At 37.9% G+C, this 22,017-nt stretch overlaps 1 protein-coding gene across 1 annotated transcript; it reads left to right on the top strand.

Moving 5' to 3' along the window:
* Window positions 1–6,307: 6,307 nt before the first annotated feature.
* LOC145764452 (retinoschisin-like) lies at window positions 6,308–20,655 on the top strand. The gene is made up of 6 exons (XM_082576066.1): window positions 6,308–6,539; window positions 7,122–7,163; window positions 7,571–7,615; window positions 13,521–13,694; window positions 18,803–18,972; window positions 19,119–20,655. Exons 1-6 carry the CDS (start codon window positions 6,308–6,310, stop codon window positions 19,254–19,256), a joined length of 801 nt encoding a protein of 266 aa, XP_082432192.1. The 3' UTR covers window positions 19,257–20,655.
* The last annotated feature ends 1,362 nt before the right edge of the window (window positions 20,656–22,017 follow it).

Genomic DNA, 22,017 nt, shown 5'->3' on the forward strand with positions numbered 1-22,017 from the left:
GTCTGACTACATTCATGCCAAAGTTGAGCAAATTCTGCTTTCGGGATCCTTGCCGTTATTTAAGGTATTTTTTGTTGATAAGTTTAGGCAGCATTTTTCCAAGATAAATGAAGACATCGGTATTGTTCGTCACTTAGATTTAGTTTTCTCAGCATTGTTTATTCATTCTTTGATCCACTAGTTTGTCCCACTTTTGGTATAATCGGATCGTTTATAAATGGCGAGTCTTCACAATAGCCGGCTTCTCTTACATTGGCGCAACGTATTCAGATGTTAAATCAATGATCAAGAAAGCTGATTTGTTGTTTGTCTCATGTGACGCTTAGCTGTATGCTTCGTTTACATTACAAAATATTTTGTAGTGTAGACGAATCATATCGTCTTTATTTTGCGCTCTTTGGAACAACACACAGTGCACTGTGAAACAAAAATGAAGGACATAAAAACAAGTAGGCGACATAAAGCAGAAAAGGGACATGTAGCCATCGAGTTAGCTGCTTCGTGTAAATGGAGCTTAACGCATAATTTTGAGTGTATCTCACAATTACTGTTTGCAAAAACGCAATTTTTCCGGCTTCTCCCAAAAGCATTTGCAGTGATACATTTCCTCAATTGCAAGTTTTGTCAATGAGAGCATTTCCATAGAACGTTTATTTCGAAACCATGTTTTCGTGCATTTACCCAAGAGAAGATTTCTTAATGTAACGTTTTGTATTCGTCAATGAATATTGTCTGGTTGAAACAACTGTTTTGAATAGTTTGTGGCCTACATAGCCTACTATTTTAATCGTGGATTGCTATTCTTCGTAGAGCTGATAACGCAAAAAACGTTTGCTCTTATTGTTTCTAATTAACAGCTTTGTGATCACTGGCTTTTCTTTTGTAGCATTAGAAATAACGCGCTTTGTATTATTGAGGTCAAACCAAACAAAGGAAACCAAGAGGATGTTTCTCTCTGCTCGCGCATATCGATTCACGAAGCAATTATGAGCTTCTTCTCTCGTATTGTCGCTATATGTCAGGGCATCCGTTGGTTAGCCACTGCCTGGTGTCGTCATCGATGGAAATTAGGCCTTCCATACCATGGGGTGGTCCATATAGCCGGCAATCCTTGATAATGTGGGCTGCCGTCTGCATTTTGCCACACTCACAAGCAGCACTCTCTGCCAAGCCCCAGCGCAACATGTCTGCACCATAGCGTCCAACACCAGTGAGCAAACGGTTACGCCTTGATGAGGCAAGTCTAGAGAGATCATGTCCCAGCTGGTTTTCGGACGGGGATCTGAATACTTGGCGAAGTGGGGACGTGCTGCTTAACCATTGTTCACACCACGCCGCGTGGCACCACTGTTTGCTAGGGCTTCCACCAGAGGCTGCCAGAAGGTCTTGTGCAGCGCGTACAAATGGCTTTCTTGATTTTAGCCGCTGCTTTGGTGGATATCTCAGCGTGGTTGTGTGTAGCGGATGGCCAGGGTTTAGGGCTTTACGTCTCAGGGAAAGAACAGCACGTTGGCGCCGTAGTGCAGCTGGCTCAATGTTTGCAAGGACAGGCAAACAGTCAGTTGGAGTTGGGCGGAGGCAACCTGTGACAGTTCGCAGGCAGTTGTTGATTGGTACATCGACAAGGTCAGTATGGGCACTTCTGCACCAAGTAGCAGCACAGTATTCAGCAGGGGCGTAGACTAAGGCTAAACCACTTGTTCTCAGCACTGAGGGGCTAGCTCCCCACCTTGTACCAGCAAGACGTTTCATGAGAGCAGTACGAGCTGTCACTTTTCCGCGTAAGTGTTCTAGGTGTTTGCGGTATGTAAAGGACCGATCAAGTCGAACTCCAAGGTATGTGGGTGTGGCTTCGAAAGGAAGTGTTCGGCCGTTATTTTGGATGTTAATTTTCCTGTTTGAGTCTCTATTACATAGGTGGAAGACAGAAGTCACGGTCTTCGCTTCACTCAACTTGAGGCGCCATTGGTGCAGATAGGAAGATAGAATGTCCATATCCTTAGTCAAGGTGTTCTGCACTGTTTCCCATTTGCGGTGAGAATAAAGAATAGCCAGGTCATCTGCGTATGCGTATTTATTAGAGGAAGTATTTGGAAGGTCATAAATGTAAATGTTGAACAACATTGGGGAGAGAACAGATCCCTGCGGAACTCCGTTTTTTAAACGTCTCTGTCGGCTTTTCTTTCCGTCGCTGGTTTTAAGGATGAAGCTGCGGTTGGAGATGAGTTCTACAATAAACTTAACCATGTGTCTATCTGGGATTATCTGCAGCAGTTTGTAAGTGAGACCCCTATGCCAAACAGTATCACATGCCGCAGTAAGGTCGAGGAAGACCGCTCCCGACTTCAAATTGGCCTCAAACCCATCTTCGATGTTTTGTGTCAGCAAGGTTACTTGGTCGACTGTTGATCTTCCTCTCCTAAACCCCGCCTGTTCTTGTGGGAATTTGGGGTCAATAACGGGTTCCATTCGTCGGTGTAAGACGCGCTCCAATAGTTTGAATGGCACGCACAATAGGGAGATGGGGCGATAGCTCTTTGGGTCAGTTACCGATTTGTTTGGTTTTGGGACTGCAACAATCAATGCTTTCCGCCAGAGTTTAGGGATCTTTAGGGTTCGCATGCAATGAGAATAAAAATTTCGTAGCCAAGCAATTATGAGCTTATGGCTTGTTATCGCAATGTAATCCATTTCACGCTTTGCTGGAAGTTTGCTAGAAATAGCAAAAATTCACCAAAATCTTGAATTTACAAGAAAACTACACAAGTTTTAGCATCAAATTTAATATCATCAGATCCGCCGGGCAATTTTAGGAAAAGTCAAGAAAAACCAAGTGCATGGCGTTACTGTGCTTCAAATAATCAAAGGAAATATGAGGGGGCAAAATCTGGCCTCCCTTTGAGGAGCAAAGTGTTAAAGCCTTTGATCCAATTGGTTGATTCATTTGTCTTTCCAGCCGATACAGTCTTCATGCACTTCATGGGATTGATCATTGATTTCTTATGTAGCCTATTTAGCCCTAAAAAAATGGCCTGGCAAAGTCTGGCTCTTACTGTAGATTGGATGTTTACTGCAAATATAAATCTGTAGCCTTCTCTAGTGTTTTTTTCTTGGCAATGGCTTGTTGGACACGGGGTTGGACAGTAGACACCTTCAGCATTCTCACTAGTTCACTACACACTAAATAAGAATAAACACAAAATTCCAGCCTATTGCGCAAAATCAGATAAACCTGTTGGCTGAATAGTGAAAGCATATCTGATTCCTAAAACGTTCAACACCTGTTGGAAGCATGCAGTTGTGTCTTGGAAAGACACCGGATTAGTTCAGTTCAGTTGTTTTTATTTCTGACCTCATATCAAAAACAATACACGTCAACATAGCAAAGGTCGACAAAAAGGCAGAAGCGACAAAATATTGTTTCAGTTGCATCATGTTTATGCATCATCTTATATCTGATGCAGTATTTTGAAGTAATGCAAAAATCGTCATAAATCAAGTCTGGTCTTAAACTTTTGGCCACAACTATATGTACCTTGTGACGTCACAGCGAACAGAATCACAGCTTGATGCGCAACGAGACCTCGCAAATGGGTATCAAATAAAAGCGGCCTTAGCGAGACGAGGGCAACAAAATTTGGATTTTTTTTTATTGCTAAAACGCATGTTGTACACAATGACATCACGCTGAAACAAAAAACTCGCAAAGTTAATTTGGGTTTCCCCGCCCTTTAAAGATATAAAGGGAAAATAAGAAAAAAAGAAAATGCTACAAACAAAAAAATAAACAATGTTATATTTAGGCTATAGCTTCATTAGCCCAAATAGCTTTAGCTGATATATTTAAGATTTGTATGGGCAGTTGCTATGAAGATCGGCCATGGTGCGTTATCAAGAGTGCTGATGGTCGTGAGGGGAACACGTCTTGTTGCGTTTAGCTCATAGCAAAGAAGAGCAAGGCAGGCAAAGAAAACCCCACAAAGATATCCTACCACGGGCAAAGCCATTTCAAGCGCAACGCACCAGGCCTTGCACGGCTCACAAAATAGATAGGCTATAACTTGACGACATGAAAACAATGACAAAAACAAATAAAACCAACCAGCAAAAAAAACGAAACCAAGATGAAGTGAAACATTTTGTTTGGTGTTTAATAGGTGTCCAATACAGATAAATAACAGTGAACGAGGATACAGTTGTTATTGCCGCTTAACTGTTGGGCGAGGTGGATGCCAAAGATTTGCAAAGGAATGAAAGCAGACTCAAACCTTACCACGATTACCGCACATGCATTGAATCAATCTTCTGAAACATTACGTCATCGGAAGGTCTAAGTGCTTCTGATGACAATCGTGATTATCATCAAAAGAAGCAAAATAAGCTTCATGGCGTTTTAACGGATGTGACGTAAATAAAGCAATTTTAAATTCATACATGGATTGAAACGCGGATATATTTTTTTCACAATCGACCAAATAGATCATTTTTACAATTTGTTATCTCAAGGTACAAGTCATAATTGAAAATCTAACGTTGTTGAACATTTCTACGATAAAAATGAACAATAGAGCTTCGGTAGAGAGTTTGTCTTGTTGAACCATAGGCATACGAAGCCGAGCAACGTGATCAAGTTTAACATCTTCAAGTTTATTACATTTACATAAACATAAAACTACGCAACAAATTAAGTATCAAACGTTTTCGACATCACAAAATGTCCTCTTCAGGAATAACAATATACAATTTTACTACATCTGAATACAATATAATGGTTATTATAACTATAAACAGGAAAAAAACAAAAACTGCACAGTACTTCTGACTAGCTCAAACTCAACGATATAGGCTCTGCGAGAATCAAAGGTAACTGCATCAAAAGGTGTTGAACAGATCACATGATGTGATAGAAAGGCAAAGCAGGGATATCTAGAGAAGGGGATATGAAGGCTCGCAGCGATTGCCTTATTCTCGTGACACTACCAGGGCGGTAGTTTGTAGTGCTTTAAACATGTGGTTCTTTTTAAAATCGTAGAAAGTTTTGTAGTGCAGCTGGTACAATGAGCTACAGAAGACAGTTAGCAAACGTTACGTAGAGCATATTCAAAGAATACTTGTCTACAAAGTCAGTTGAAAAGTTGCCAGTAAGCTGTTTTTTATAACAAAGCTTTTGCAGTAGGCTAGATGTAAAGCAGGTATATGAGTAGTTGAATTAACAAGCAACTATGAGTAGCTGTAAATATCCAGGCCTGATGCTAATAGCGCAATGCAAGTTATCATAACCAGATTTATTAAACTACTATCGGTGCCAATTGTCATTTTACAATAAACACAAACTATTTACGATAAACAAAAGCCCTTCTATTGTCAGACGTAATAAAATCCTTCGTATCCCCTTCCTTAAATATCCCTGAGGCAAAGTGCGAAAAAAAACTAATTTTAAAATACAGACAGCAAGAAAGATGAGCCGTAAGCATACAATTGTCTGTTCAAAGGTGGATTGTTACGTTTTATGTACAAGGCTTCTAAGATTTTAGTTTGATACTCAGACCTGCCTCTGGATATGATCTCAAAATGTTTGATCGAAACGTTGTTTTTACATTCTGTACACGAGAAAATATGATCTTTAATAGCACTTTTCTGTATGGAATTGAAGTTCAAGTGTTTCCCAGCTCTAGTCGATAAATGTCTTGTTGACATACCGATGTATGTCAGGCTTGCATCACGCAAACAACTGAATTTATACACAACATTGGAACATAGAGCAAAGGGCGTAGATGACTTTAGCTTAAAATATCTGCCTACTTTGAATGTTCTATATATACAGGGTAAATGTCACAATCGAATTTCTTTTTAACAATTTTAGCTAGATTTTCTGAAAATCTTACCGAATCTTTTCCCAAGAATGGTATTTCAAAAAAGTTGCTAAAATCGTCTTCTTTGCGTATATCTTTCGGTTTTTTTATTCAAAAAAGCTTTCAATACTTTCATCATCATCATTATGTTCCTTCCTCGTATTGAGGGTGGATACAATGCGCCATTGTTCGTAGGTGATTTAATAGTTTATACTATACTTTATACTTATACTCAATACTTTATCAAAGAAATATGACGGCTATCCATTTGGTACTACTATTAGTTTCATTGTGGAACAATAAATCCGTCGAACAAACCAAACGGGCACGAGATAAAAGACATAGAAGTAATCCAGATTTCCATCTATTTGGGCAAAAAGCGTTGTAATTTAAAAATAGGCCAGTGTTGGTGGGTTTTTGCCAGATCTGTGTGTCAAAGGAGTCACAAGTCAAAAATGAACAAGTTTGTGGAATGCGTAGTTTTAGCTCTTTGCCTTTCAATTCCAGCAAGCCACGAAGAGCTGACAACTCTATGCAGAACATTTGATCCCGAAAAGGAACCTCCACCAAGCAGCAAGTGTTCTGAGACCGTGTATGTGCACTTAAACATCCAGCAAGGTGGACAGAATTCTCTCGGTGAGTTCAAGAAAGAAGATATAAAGCAAATTACCAAGCAGATCGTTCAAGGTAAATTGTTGCTTTTGTGTTTGTTTGAATTATTATTGTTTACTGATTTGCTGGCTGAGTTCCATATTGTTACGTCAGTGTCCTAGTCAGTGGCGGCTCGTGCCATGGGGCTGCAGGGCTGCAGCCCCACCTAAAAAAAAGAGAACAGGGACAATATGTTTTCCTTTGTGTTTGTCTGACCCGGATACTTTTATCATTTAAGAATTGCGGATCGAAAATTAAAATATTAAAAAAAAGTTTCGTTTGGCAACACCGACTTTGGGCAAACTGCTCTGCAGCCAGAGATTCTGGATTTCAAACGCTCTGATTGGCTAAAAATTATCCTTGAAGCTCCACCTCTTTTGGTATTTTACAGCAATTTTTGAATCTGTCGGGGCTGCATGGAAAACAGTCCTATCTAACAGAATAACTTTACAGACGTTTTAAAGTTAGTTTTTATTTCGCAGAGTAGCGATGAGCCATGAATGTAGAAGTGTTAGCTGTAGAGTTAGGGCAATCAACTTTTGTGTGTTGATATACACTTTCATGTGTTGATATAATTGTGATGAGTATTGAATTCTTATTGTTGATTCACTGTTTCAGATAAAATATCGTCACTGAATAAGCAACTCACAAATACGTCAGGTAAATGTAACTCTGTATTTCAAAATCCGAATGAAACTGTTTACCAGGGATTTGATAAATAAAGTAACTTGCGTTTTTCTGGTGATTATAGGCTACTAAGTTACCTCCTGATGTTAAAGATGATACCTAGCTTTTATTACCGTCGTTTCGTCAGTCACACTGGGCTACCTGTTCAGCAAAAATGGTACAACACAAAAACATACTGACGAAATGAATAAAATAGCAAGGAGTCGTGCTGACTGACGAAACGTCGGCAATAAAAGCTAAGTATCATCTTTAACATCTGTATTTTAATTTTTATTAATTTAAAACTTAATATATTTTAATTTTATCTTCGATAATTTTTTAGTATTACTCCATTTCTTTTATGTGTCTAACAATGGCAACAGTTTTTATTTATTTTTCAGACAAGATAGCGGCTCTAGAAGGAAGACTGGTGTCACAATTTACAGGTAAACACAAATAGACTCGACTTTATATCTGTTATTAAGCCTACTTCTTCAGCCAGTCTAATATTTGATATTTTAGTATTACTCGACATAATCATTCCGCAAAATGAGAACTTTAGGCAATTTGACCGGAACAAAAACCTCATGCAAGAATATTTCAGCAAAGGAAATTAATTCCTGTATGCACAATCACGATACAGAATACACCGGTCTCACAAGTAATAGTTTCAACGATCTTGGCTCCATAGTTACTTCAAATGGTCGATGCTGGAGCGATGTCAAATCAAGAATTTCACAATCCAATCAAATTTTCACCAAAATGACCAATCTAACTCAATATCTAAGAAGACTAGAATAAGAATTTTGCAGGTGTACAAGTGGTCAGTTGTGGTGTATGGCTGTGAATCCTGGACTATATAGGCTACCCGCAGATAGAAAAGAAGATCAACGGTGCTGAAATTTGGTTCATACAGAGATTTATGGGAATTAACTGGATTGATAGGATCACTAACGAAGAAATGAGGAGACACTCTTAGTGTACTTCTAGCATCCTCATAGAAACTGTTAATAAGCTGCGCCCTTTTGGGGCAAATTTTTAATTTCAATTGGAGGGATATCTAAATAACTGTGTATGCCTGAAAAATGAAGGCATGCAAAAAAAATGTTTTCGTCAATGTTTAGACCCTGCTGTCGGCCCCGGAACATTTACAGGTTACCGGAATTTTAAAATTCTTATACAATCTTAATCTTTTGTGCTAGGTAGAGCATGTTGGTATTCATTTCTATTGTTTTTGGACAATTAATCCATTTATTAAGTTTACAGACAAATTTAGACATGTTTTAAAATTTTAATTTTTGCAACGATGACATATTTTCTTGCATTTTATGTAAATTTTTGTGGTTTCTGAAGCTTATGATAGTAGCAAGTTGGATTTACTGGTTCTGGTACATTCTGAAGCAATATAAATAGACTCATTAGTTAAACATTTTACAAAAACAATGTCTAAGGAAGTCCAGATGAAAAAATAGTATTATAATTCATATTTATATAACAAACTACATCACAGGCATGTATGCTGGTTCTCACCCCATTAACTTGATTCCGATTATACCTTCCAGGATACTACGAAATATACCTACCTGACTTATTCTATTGAATGTATTGTATTAGCTGAGTGTAAGAATGGCATAACGATCTTCAATAAAGGATGATCCTTTAGAAATTGGAAGTATGATATTCAGACATTTTCTCTATCTCCGTACATTTCAATTTATGAATTCAACAACATCTAGTCAACTGCACAATTAACTCTACAAAGAAATCATCAACATATATTCATCTGCATCTATAGCAGCCACAAAGTGGAAGAAAACCATCATAGACCAAATAAAAGAGCTTGAAACCAAAAGAAAGACTGTGAACAAAAACAAGAATAACCAGTAGATTCTTAGGTTCAATAATTTTTTTTTAGGAAACTTGTCTTAACTTTAAAATTTGTATTCTACAGGAAACTGTGTTGCTGAACGTGTCATGGATCATCTAACCTCATTGAAAATTAACATATCTAACATATGTATGTGTTATTTGAGGAGATGGTACAAACTCTAATACTAGCTGGAAGGATGGTTCAATGACCCATATCGAAAGAAGTATAGGAAGACCTTGTCAGCATGTAGTTTGCTTACTTCACCACTGCAAGTTACTACTTCACAAACTTTTTGAACACATTGATGGATCAAGTTCAGGGCCAAACAGTTTTAATGGCCCAATCGAAAAAATGCTTGCCAAAAATGTATGGGAAATGGAGCCACTACTATTTGAACCACTAAATAATATGATGCACCAAAATATCCTGAAATTTCGGTTCAAGTTGAGCAGAATCTCTCAAATGATGCAAAGCACCTGCATAAGCTGGGCAAGGCGACCAATAGTGGAAATCTTCCAGAAAGTTTGATCAAGAAAAAAATAGGCTCACGATGTCACTCGCGTTGGTTAACTCTAACTTATTGAACCTAAGAATATGCTGGTTATTCTTGTTTTTGTTCACAGTCTTTCTTTTGGTTTCAAGCTCTTTTATTTGGTCTATGATGGTCTTCTTGCACTTTGTGGCTGCTATAGATGCAGATGAATATAATGTTGATGATGTCTTCGTAGAGTTGATTGTGCAGTTGACTAGATGTTGTGGAATTCATAAATTGAAATGTACGGAGATAGAGAAAATGTCTGATTACATTCAAACGAAGTGGAAGTTCGGATGTTTTCAGTGATTCATATGTTTCTAAGTTATTTCTAAAAGATCATCCTTTATTGAAGATTGTTATGCCATTCTTACACTCAGCTAATACAATAGCCTACATTCAATAGAATAAGTCAGGTAGGTATATTTCGTAGTGTCCTGGAAGGTATAATCGGAATCAAGTTAATGGGGTGAGAACCAGCATACTACTTACATTCCTGTGATGTAATTTGTTATATAAATAAGAATTATAATTTTTTTTTTCATCTGGACTTCCTTAGCTATTGTTTCTGTTAAAATGTTTAACTAATGAGTCTATTTATATTGCTTCAGAATGTACCAGAACCAGTAAATCCAACTTGCTACTATCATAAGCTTCAGAAACCACAAAAATTTACATAAAATGCAAGAAAATTTGTCACCGTTGCAAAAATTAAAATTTTAAAACATGTCTAAATTTGTCTGTAAACTTAATAAATGGATTAATTATCTGCAAATAGGTAACCTGCAAATGTTCCGGGGCCGACAGCAGGGTCTAAACATTGACAAAAAAAAATTTTTTTTGTATGCCTTCATTTTTCAGGCATAAACAGATATTTAGATATCCCCCCAATTGAAATTAAAAATTTGCCCCAAAAGGGCACAGCTTACTGTTATAAAGGCAAATGACATGTATCGGGCACGTCTATCGCCAGTGCGAAATTGAGCATTCGGTAATGATGGGGCGGTTTCCTGTTCAGAGACATACCATGACGTCAACGGTGGAAATGAAATGGAATGAATGAAAACGGCTGGAATGTTTTAACACGTACAAAAGGGATTTTATAAATTTAATACGAACAATGGACAATTAATAATAATTGGACAAACAAATGGAAATTGTTCCTGTACTGCATTGATGATAGATTATTTAAAAAGTAAACCTGTTTGAAAATATAACATTTTCGTTTTATCAAGTCGTCGGTTATGTACATCAGTTTAATTTCCCACTACCCAAACAATACTCGGCCTATTTATTATTGTTTACAAAGAATGGTTTGAAACACAAAGCACATTTTTGTTTTTCGTCAACAAAACAAAAATAAACTGCATCGCACCGTATTGAATAGCAGTAAAGGCTGTAAACAGTCAAATAGTTTTCAACAACTTTTGAACAAACATTAAACATTGTTCCAGCGGTTCGATTGCCGCTTCTGGAAGTTGTGTTGCGTTGTTCTTACGTTATTCCACCTTTATTTTCAATGGCGTGACCTGCCTGCTCACGCAGACTTAAAAATTAGATCAGCGCTTCTGCATTATACTCAGTGGAGGCTCGTGCCATGGGGTTGCAGGGCTATAGCCTCACCTGAAAGAAAGAGAAGAGGGACAATATGTTTTATTCTGTGTTTGTCCGACCCGGTTACTTTTTTCACTTAAGACTTGAAGATTGAAAATTAAAATATTAAAAGTTTCGTTTGGCAACACCGATTTTAGGAAAACTTCTTTGCAGCACGAGATGCTGGATTTCAAACGCTCTGATTGGCTAAAAATTATCCTTGAAGCTCCACCTCTTTTGGTATTTTACAGCAATTTTTGAATCTGTTGATGCTGCATGGAAAACAGATCCACCTAACCGAATAACTTTACAGACTTTTTAAGTTAGTTTTTATTTCGCAGAGTGGCGATGAGCCATGAATGTAGAAGTATTAGCTGTAGAGTTAGGTTATTCAACAGGTTATAGGAAGTGCTAGTCCAGCCTAGGGCATCTCAAAATCACTTAAACCTTGTATGCAACCAGGGGCGCCGGAAGCGGGGGGGCAGGGGGGGCGAATGCCCCCCTGCCCTCAATTTTTCTGCAGATGGAGGGGCAGGGGGGCAATGGTGCCCTTTTAAAGTCATGTAAGCTACTGCACACTTTGCAATATAACAATTTCTGCTATTCGCTTTTAGCCAAATTATAATCTTTCATTTTTGCCTCAAAATAATATTTACGGCACAAAATTTTGCAAGACAGTACAGGTCTTAAAACTCGTTTTTTTTTCGACAGCCATCGTGGCCTACCGGGAGCTCCTTCTCGGCGGCCAAATCTGCGTGCTTGGAGGCCAAAATACAAAATAAAAATAACGATAGCACAAGTAAATAGAATTAAACTTGCAACAATGCTAAAATGATCACTTAGCGTTGTTGAAGTCTGGGCCTGGGCGACGTCCTACAATAGAATCGCTGCACCACGCAATAACTGCTTTATCGGGATTGTAATCCAGTACTATTCAAACGACACTCACACGAGTGTCTCCAATGTGGCTGATTTTATAAAAGTTCGCTACTCCCCTAGAATTCTTTTTAGCAACGAAAAACAACGTTCGACATGATTGTGTTGACGATGACTGCAAGGTAATAAAATAAGTATTTCAATGATTAAAACATTACTTGTAGGCTTAAACTGTGCTTTAACTGCCCTTTATCAGAACTGACGATGCACTAGCAAGTGCGAAATATTTTTTATGTTACATCTACTGACATCTGATCCCTGTTGCCTTAGCAATTGAGGTTTTAGCTATTTCAATGATGTACATTACTAAAAGACATTACTAAAAGAAGCATAATTTTTGCAAAATATGATCAAAAAGTGTTTTCCCCATTGATGTCAAGTAACTTTGTTCTCCTTTTTAACAACGGTTCAATGTCCGACAACATCGAATCGACATAAAAACGACAATATTGCCAGCCGACGTAAATTAGCAATTCGGATTAGGACTTTGTTAAAATAAACGTCGGGAATTACAAACAAGACTTACAGCGCTGGCGATCGCAGATGGATATTCCATCAATAACAAATATTCCCCACACAATGCAACAGTGGCGATTATGACGCGCTGACCTAACTTTGCGTCACTCTTTGATACTGCATGTTTTCGACAGTTAATCCACGATCATTGTATTGCGAAATTAAATAATTGGCTAGGAGAGACCGGCGGCCAAACTTGGCCGATTGAGGAGGTAGCACCGGCGGTTCATTCAAGCACTACTTAGCGGCCATGGCCGCCGGCTGCTTTAAGGCTTGACAGTAGGTTACATCATTATAAAATAGCATGATGCCCTTCTTTGTATACCGGACACTTGTAGGCTATCATTACTCAATACATAGTGAGCTGATAGATTAGCATTATCGCTATGTCTTACCTTAAAACTTGAAAAAAAATTGGCCTTTTAGTAAACAAAAGTGCCCTTTTTTCGTAATCTTGCCCCCCAGTCAAAAATCGTTCCGGCGCCCCTGTATGCAACGGCTAGGCTAGTCAAGACTAAGCTCAATACCAGTAAAGTTTGTCTCCAAAGCAATATTGTTAGTTTTTGTTTAAATACAGCTTAGGAATACATCAACTTTTCAACAAAGTTTGAATGCAACTTTTCAAAATTTGGGGTAAAAACATGCTCAGAACGCTCCAAACATAATGCAATTTTTCAAATTTTTCTTGGGGGAGACCTTCAGACCCCTCCGCGAAGTCGTTTGCAGCCCCACTGCTCACAAACAGCACCAGCCGCCACTGCACCGATGGTTGCGAGGTTGTGATCATAATCTGATCATTATGAACAGCGATAATTATTATCACTGCGTTTGTAAACCAAACTTGTTATATTTCCACAAGTCGCATTCATTTGTGATATTAGTTGAATGTATTTATTGGTTTCAGTCGCTTCCTGCTCTGTGGGAATGAAGGATGGAAGAGTTCGGGATTCGCAGTTAACTGTTTCTTCCATTTGGAATGACAGCTACATTGGTGCAAATGGACGACTGGATAATACGCGATCTGTTAGAATGGATCCTTTTACGGTGGAAGATGGAGGATGCTGGGGACCTATAGAACGTTAGTTGTGATATTACTGTAGGCTACAGTATAAACAAATAAATCATAGTTATAATAATAACACTGGTCAACAAAAAATTTGTTGCATTTTCAAATTCACTTGATTTTGGGTAATTTTGGGGTGCTGAATCCGAATATGACGTTGTTTTTGGTCTATAGCTTAGATCTATACTTACTGATAGAAATGCACCAAAATATTGGAAAAAACATTACAAAATCATTCGAAAAGCGTCGTGAACAAAATTTCAAAAACTATTTAGGCTATATACATAACAATTAAACGAATCATTTCACAACTACAGTAGTAACCATAGCACTGCCTGCAGACCTATTGCAATTACAAGCATAAATAAGCTCTTTTAACCGTATCTGTCACTGCTTCCTTTTGGCGTCAAGAGTTACTGGCCGAGACCATCAGGTCTACGTCTCTCTGATTGCTAATTACTCCGTCGGCTTATATCAAATAACAACAGGAAAAAGTATGCCGTTGGTCAAAAGCCTTATCTATCGCTTCAATCAATTTATTTCGCAAAATATATTCTGGTTGTGTATTTTAGGTAGAAAAGGTGATAAAGACTCGGTTTTTGACCTAATTTCGCCATTTCTTGGTCAAATTTCTCAGTTGACATTTTATTTTGAAAGTCCTCTTGCATAGAACACAGAATTTCATCAATTTTGTTTTTCCGTTTCTGTGCAAACAGTATTCCATGCACTTTTTGCACTACAAAGCAATTTGCGCAAATAATAAATTACCTTCCTAATTGATGTCTGCCAGCAAAGAATGACTCATATCGCGTTAAAGACCAACTCCCTACCCAGACAGAAAAATCGACGTTGAATCAATGTAAAAATGATAGATTTTGCTGCCTGGGTAGAGAATGGAATTTTAGCGCCTTCGTGTTATGACTGACAGACACAAAATGAAACCGCACGCTAATAGTAAACTGTCAATCAAGCTATTGAATATCAGGAAATTTCTTGCATTTTATAACTGGCTGTGACAAAAGGTTTATTTTGAACTTCACAATTATCCGATACCAACATAATCGGGATTAAAAGTTGGGGCAAGAAAAAAAACTAAAAGTCAAGAAATTTCAGGTTTCTAGCGTCACTGCTTCTATGTGAAAGTGCTGAATTAGCAGAGGGCGAGACCATAAGGTCTACGCCAGTGACAGATACGGTTAAAAGTTTGATGTTGTGAGAAAAGTTTACTGGCTGAAAATAGAAAGCGAAATCCACACTATACATGCTGGGCAAAAATTGGCGTTTGAGGCTCTTGTGTCAGGAATATCTAGAGAAGGGGATATGAAGGCTCGCAGCGATTGCCTTATTCTCATGACACTACCAGGGCGGTAGTTTGTAGTGCTTTAAACATGTGGTTCTTTTTAAAATCGTAGAAAGTTTTGTAGTGCAGCTGGTACAATGAGCTACAGAAGACAGTTAGCAAATGTTACGTAGAGCATATTTAAAGAATACTTGTTTACAAACACAGCTGAAAAGTTACCAGTAAGCTGTTTTTTTTAAACAAAGCCTTTGCAGCAGGCTGGATGTAACGCAAGTATATGGGTAGTTGAATTAACAAGCAACCATGAGCATGCTGTGAATATCCAGGCCTGATGCTAATAGCGCAATGCAAGTTATCATAACAAGATTTATTAAACTACTATCGGTGCCAATTGTCATTTTACGATAAACACAGATTATTTACGATAAACAAAAGCCCTTCTATTGTCAGGCGTAATAAAAGCCTTCGTATCTCCTTCTTTAGATATCCCTGTCTTGCGTTTGTAAGCTTTTTGGGGGCAGTCTCGTTTAATGCTCCAGCAGTAAACCCAGCTCTGCCATCATGTGTCGATTCCATCGGCCTTGGTAACGTTCTTCTACTTTCATAAGATCCTGGTGGAACCGCTCTCCTTGTTCGTCACTGACAGCTCCAAGGTTTTCTCCAGATGACTGAATAAGAAATGAACTTTAATGCTCATTCTGCATCTTAAGTCGCGAAAAGCAAAGAGCATTTCGCTCACAAGAACCTCGTAATTGTGAGCCTTTTTGTTTCCAAGAAAGTTTTTAGTGACATCCACAAAGGACAACCATGCTGCTCTCTGGTTTTAGTCTTATCGGTGAACTGTTGGTTTCGCACAAGGCTTCGAATTTGTGGTCCATTGAAGACACCAGCTTTAATCTTTTTGTATGAAATGGAGGGATATGTATGAACAATATATTGGAAGCAGTCGCTAGCAAGGATTAAAGCTTTCACAAACTGTTTCATCAACCCTAACTTGATGTGAAGAGGTAGGGGAAACAATTTTGTCTCTACTTACAATCGGATCGTTTAACATGTTTGGCATGCCGGCTTCAAGTGTTTCACGTATGGGCCAATCCTTTTGGGTCCAATGCTTGATTGTCATCAGCTCTGCTGTCCCACATGCAAAGATAACATGGAAACTTTGTGTATCCTTTTTGCTGACCAAGTAAGAAACCAACCATTTTCAGGTCAACACATAATATCTAATTGTGCTGATGATATTTCAGCAATTCAATAACTAGCTTAATATCATCATATGATTCTTTTAAGACAGTTGAATGACCAACTGGAACTCGTCCATATGCATTACCATTGCGCAAAAGAGCACACTTCAGGCTTCGCCTGGAACTGTCTATAAATAAGCGCCATTCACTTGAATCATATGAAGAAACTCCTAGTTGGACCAGAAGGCCTGGAATATCATTGCTGTAAATTAACTGCTTTTCCTCTGAAAAAAAAAAGACATAAACATTTCATCTCGTTTCCTGAAAAACGAAACCTTTGTGAAACGGTCCAATAGGCCTACGTGTTTTTCACTAAGCCTTGATGCTAAAAGCTCAGCAGCTTGCTTGGATAAGCCCAAGTCTCGTACCAAGTCATTTAGTTCTGACTGGTTAAATTTCTGAATGGTTTCAGAACTAGAGCCTTCTGAGTCTGCACCTGCTTCCTTAGTATACTCGCATTCCATACTACCTTGGTAAATCTCAAGAGTCTGTTTTTTCATCATCGGAGGATGCAAAACCATTAAATACTGGAGGTGGAAACGTTTCAGAGTGAAGGGCAGGTTGAATAGCGGAAGGAATATTTGGATAAGAAATGTTTTGTCTGTTTTTCCTGCCAATGCCCTTGGTGCTAATCAAACAAAAATAACAATCAGTGCAGTGGTCCTTCGGTTCACGCCACACCATAGGGACACCAAAAGGAAGTCCGTTACGTGTTTTCTTTGTCCAGTCTCTAAGCATTTCTTCGCAATTATGGCAGACAATATGTGGAGCCCATTTCATCTCTTGATCTCCCAGAGGAACTTGAAAATAAGCTTTGTAAGCCTGCTTCACGAATAAATCGTAGGTTAACTGTAAATTGACTGTAAATGGAGTTTAACGGCCGTGGTAACTAGAACTAAATAGTTGGAATTTTGTTTTAAATTTCAGATCAAATGCTGCAAGCCTCAAAATATCCACTGGTGTATTGCATAAAAACTAGAGCTTGGAGAAAAAATCTGATTGCAGATTTGGAATCAGTGGCTAAAACTCATTCAGAATCGATCAAAAAATCTCTTGCAACAACGAATTTTTTTTTTTTTTTTTGACCAGTGTAATGTATAAAAGCGTTTTGATCTTGTTTGATCGAGTGATTGTTAAACTAGGTACGTTGTACAATGAAATAAAATAAGGCATTATGTCAAAACAATTTAGACCAAGCAGCTTTCTTAATGAAGTCGATGCTCACATTGTCAGGCAGTATTATGCAAACGTAGAACAGCCACCATGGCTATGAATCACAAGTGATGTTGCAGGTATAACTATACGTTCCTAAATTTGAAACACTATAACTTATCACATGATGATGATAACTTATCACATGATGATGATAACTTATCACATGATGATGATAACTTATCTTTCATTAAAATCTCTTTACTCCAAAAACATGTTCTGTATTGTACATATAGCCTAATGGACATCCGATGCCACAATTACTTAGCCCTGCAAAGTAACCAACTACTGCATCCGTATCCCACAAGTCTTTGAAAGTGACTCGAGATATGAAATATGAGTAGATAAGAAGGCATGGGTGTAAGAGCAAAGTGAATCCATGTGCAACATGTGGCAAGACAGTGATGAGCAATTCGATGCTATGCAAGGAATGTAGAAAGGGGCCATACCGCTACATGCAAGGTGTGTCAATACGAGAAATTGGTATAGTGTTTCGTTTGTGGGAAATGTGATAAAAAAGAGATTTCTTTTATCACATTTGAAGAGTATTGCGATAAGGGCTCCTGTCATGAAATTGAACTAGTGACAGACTAATGCTATTCGGGTGATTGGAGTTGTGTGGCCTGCAATATTGTGCGGTAACGAAATACAGATACTGAAAGAGAGTGAACTCACAGTTCTAAAAATAACGAAAGGGCAATGTGTGTGGAGTAACTCTAACAACTGATTGATATGCTTCTTCTGGTTTATAAGACAGAAATTCAGGCAATATCTCCTAACTGCTACAATCAGTGCACTGTCTTCTTATCAGGGTCTATGAGATCCACATGCTCTTTGGACGAAATACTGGACAATGATTTAGGATGAGCTGTGTTGTTTATTCGCCACAGGAGCAGACTGTGGTATGTCACAGCACAAACCCCAGGAAAACATGTTGTACTTGAAGCTACTAACACCAAAACGGAGGCGATTTATAGTTACCCCTTGTTTTCATGGCAGATCTTAGCCCTTCAGTGTCTGACGTGACTTAAAAAGTTGAGTGTGTGACTTACACTTGCTTTGAAAGTAAGTAAAATGCTATTTTCTTGTTCTATGGATTGAAAAACGACTTTTCACCTACTTTTCCAAGCAACTTTTGTCGTTTAGTTTTGATGCAAAGAGTTCTGAAGCTGTTTTTCTGCTACCAAATTTTTTGAAGTCAAAAAAGTTTTTTGACTACAAGTGACAAAGTAAAAGCTAAATTTGAACGCTTAGCATCCAAACCATAGCCACAAACTTGTATTCGAAGTGAAGCCGTGACAACAAAGTCACATTACTGTGTCAGAATAGGTTAAAAATTCAAAACAACAAATTGATTCTATTTGTAGAAAGACCTGGCGAGTGGATACAAATTGATTTGTTGAAGCCAACTCACATTGCTGGAGTTGTTACTCAAGGATGGTCTGTTAAAGATCAATGGACAACAAGCTACAAAATCCAATATGGAAACACTGTTTCAACCCTGAAAACTATAAAGGACGAGAATGGGAATGAAAAGGTAAGTGATGTTTGTATTAATTTGTAAAAACTAATCGACTTTGTCACGTCGAATGTCACTGTGAACGTTTGAAAGCAAACGACGTCAGTTCAAATACCGGGTTTGCTTATTTCATGAAAGCTTGAATAACATTTTCACAATTTCAGGTGTTCCAAGGAAATACTGATAGAAACACGCACGTCATCCGTGCTTTCCCACACCCTCTTGTGGCAAGATACTTCCGGCTTGTTGTTCAAACATTTCACAATTACATCGCCCTCCGAATGGATTACCTCAAATGTTGAACAGGTGTCTGGTGAAACTTATCAAACTTTAATTCTTGAAGATGAAGTAATTTGGAAATTGAAATCAATAGTTTCACACAATCAACTCTAACAACCGATAACCTTCGCCTTCCATATCATTCATTATAATCAGTGATACTACTTCTGTTCTGCACAAATTGTTGAGATGTTGCCTTTATGTCAAGTTGCATCGATAGAGAGATCTCATTATTGTTCATTGACAGCAATGAGTAACAAGCTTGGGAATTGAGATGATCGTAAACAATTTGTCGTGTAATCGTAACCACTTTGTAAACAATTTACATTTTGTCCAGTCATCGTAACCAAATGTAGTATTGATATGAAATAGGCCTATAATGCATATAATAACTTCAGAATAAATTGAAAACAATTAGTTTGCTTATTCTAATTAAAACGATAAAGTTCATTCAGAATTATTTATAAACGTTTTGCTTTTTAACACTCTTTTCTGAGTCAAAGTAAAACTTGTAAATTGTTCTTGGAGGTCTTTTTAGAGACTTCATCATGGCAGTTTTGCATCATTGTAGAGGTTTTGAGCCACTGACGCAGGCCCGGTCACCTAGATTGACAAAGTAAAGTTACCAAAAGTTAAACCAGCGTTGCATTATCTAGCTGTATCGGGTCCTTATCCAACTGAGCTATACCAAGACACCATTCTATAGTATGACTTTATTTTATAAGACACCATTCCATAGGATGACATTTTATAAGACACCATTCTTTCATATTACTCTATTTTGAAAACGACAGAAAAGCTTGGCTATATTGTTCACTGCATAATGTATTGTTCCTCTGCACATTTCATAACCTCTTCTGTACCATTTGAAAGGCAGCACGTGATCAACATCGAATGGAAAATTACTTCACCCATCCTTGAGTCCTCCATTGTGACGTGTCCACTGTCCATGGTGCTTGTTCCAGATTTTGTAATCATCGTAGAGTGTTTGAAATATTGAGTAATCCTGCCTGTAATCGTAAAATAAACAAATAATCGTAATCTATTGATGTGAAATGTTGTACAACTGTAATCGTAATCAATTATGTAGCATGTATTTACAGTAATTGTAATCGTTGACGTTGTAATCGTCTAATCTCTAATTAGTAAAAGTTTCCAGCTGAATAGCGACCACTCGCGGAAGTGTAAATACTTCTCAAAGTTGATCAGAGGGAAATTTTTGTCTTGATAAAAAACCACGTTAAATTTTAAACATTTGTTCTTCAAATGAATTGATCAACTGTCCCATAACAATTTTACTTTCAAAAAGCCTCTACAAGTATGCGAAACTATCAGGATCAAGGCTTTGTCAGTCTCAGGACAAAGATTCAAAACCAACCAACCAAAACCATAATTGACAAAACAATATAAAATGAAATAAAAAACTTTATAGAACAAAGTTCATCATGAATATTTTTGTTGTTATTTAGGCTGCCTGACAGTTTTTTATCTGCATAGTGAGAACTTTTCTGTAGCTATGGTCAATTCCAACTTATTGGAATCTCAGTCACGAATTGATTCGGTTTATCAGTCGTAAATAATGACACCTGTTTTCATATAATGCAATAGGCCTAACAAATTCAATTCAAATCAAAATCCCACAAATTATTTGGCTCCATTCTGGGGTACAGTTAAATAAGCAACTGGCAATAAGTGGCTACCAACACATTTACGAATGTTTATCACGTAATCTCCATGAGCCTTCGGCTAGCTCTACATAGAACTCGACTATAAAACTTGTTAATTTCAAAGGAACTCTCTGTGGGCATGATTCCTATGGACGCGCTTGATCCGAATCTTGCTTTCCACAAGGAACTCCAAGACTCCTTACAGTTGTTTGGTGGCGGCAGGTGGTTGTGGTTTCGGGAGAACATGAGTCCTATATATAGCCTGACCCTAACAATGCTCAGGTGATTGAACAAAATGCTCCACTGGAACCTTACAGCCCTTTTGAATTATTTTGCCTCTAAGTCCAAAACTTGAAAAAGTTTAGCTTTGCAGTTTTTATTTAAAATGAAAGTAGTGGGGTACAAGCTTTAGCCTAAGGATTAACTCATTCCAAAAGTATCTCCCATGAAGCTACTGCTGAATCAAAAACACAGAAAAAAATTGACAACTTTTGTTTACTTCAACAAATGAAAACTCTCTTTTTTATGCCATGCCACACACAAAATATCATTCAGTTACCTTTACCACGGTTCAAGAAAATGATACTGTCTCATTGGTCCCTGATCTCCTCAACAAAGTAACCAGTATAATGCTTTCCATAATATTCTCTGGCGCTGAAGCGAAGTGCACATAAAACATTTCGCGCTCACGATATTTCCGTGGGTCTGCAGGTGCGCTCTGAGGTAAAACCGGTTAAGCAACTCTATTCTCCAGTCTAGATCAGAGGGTAGGCTACCAAATTATTTTAGAAAGGGCCAGGTGACTGTGAAGAGATGTGCACGAGAGTGGAACCAGTTAGTTCAATGCAGTCAACCTATGGTGGTAATCCAACAGAGCGGATGTGATTAATTCACCTGATGCAACAATTGATACGTTTGGTTTACAGGTGAATGGATTGTAAAGAAAAAAAAAATATTATTTAATGACAATTTCCAAAGTTACTTGACCTTCCAGAAATAGCTTTTTATAAAGTGTTTTAATAGAAAATGAGAACTGGAAACGGAAATTAATAGGCTACTTTGTCTCAGCTATTAGACCCACACTAATTCCGCCCCGATAGCTCAGTTGGATAAGCGC

Source organism: Aplidium turbinatum, chromosome 2, assembly GCF_918807975.1.
Source record: "Aplidium turbinatum chromosome 2, kaAplTurb1.1, whole genome shotgun sequence".
Taxonomy (NCBI): Eukaryota; Metazoa; Chordata; class Ascidiacea; order Aplousobranchia; family Polyclinidae; genus Aplidium; species Aplidium turbinatum.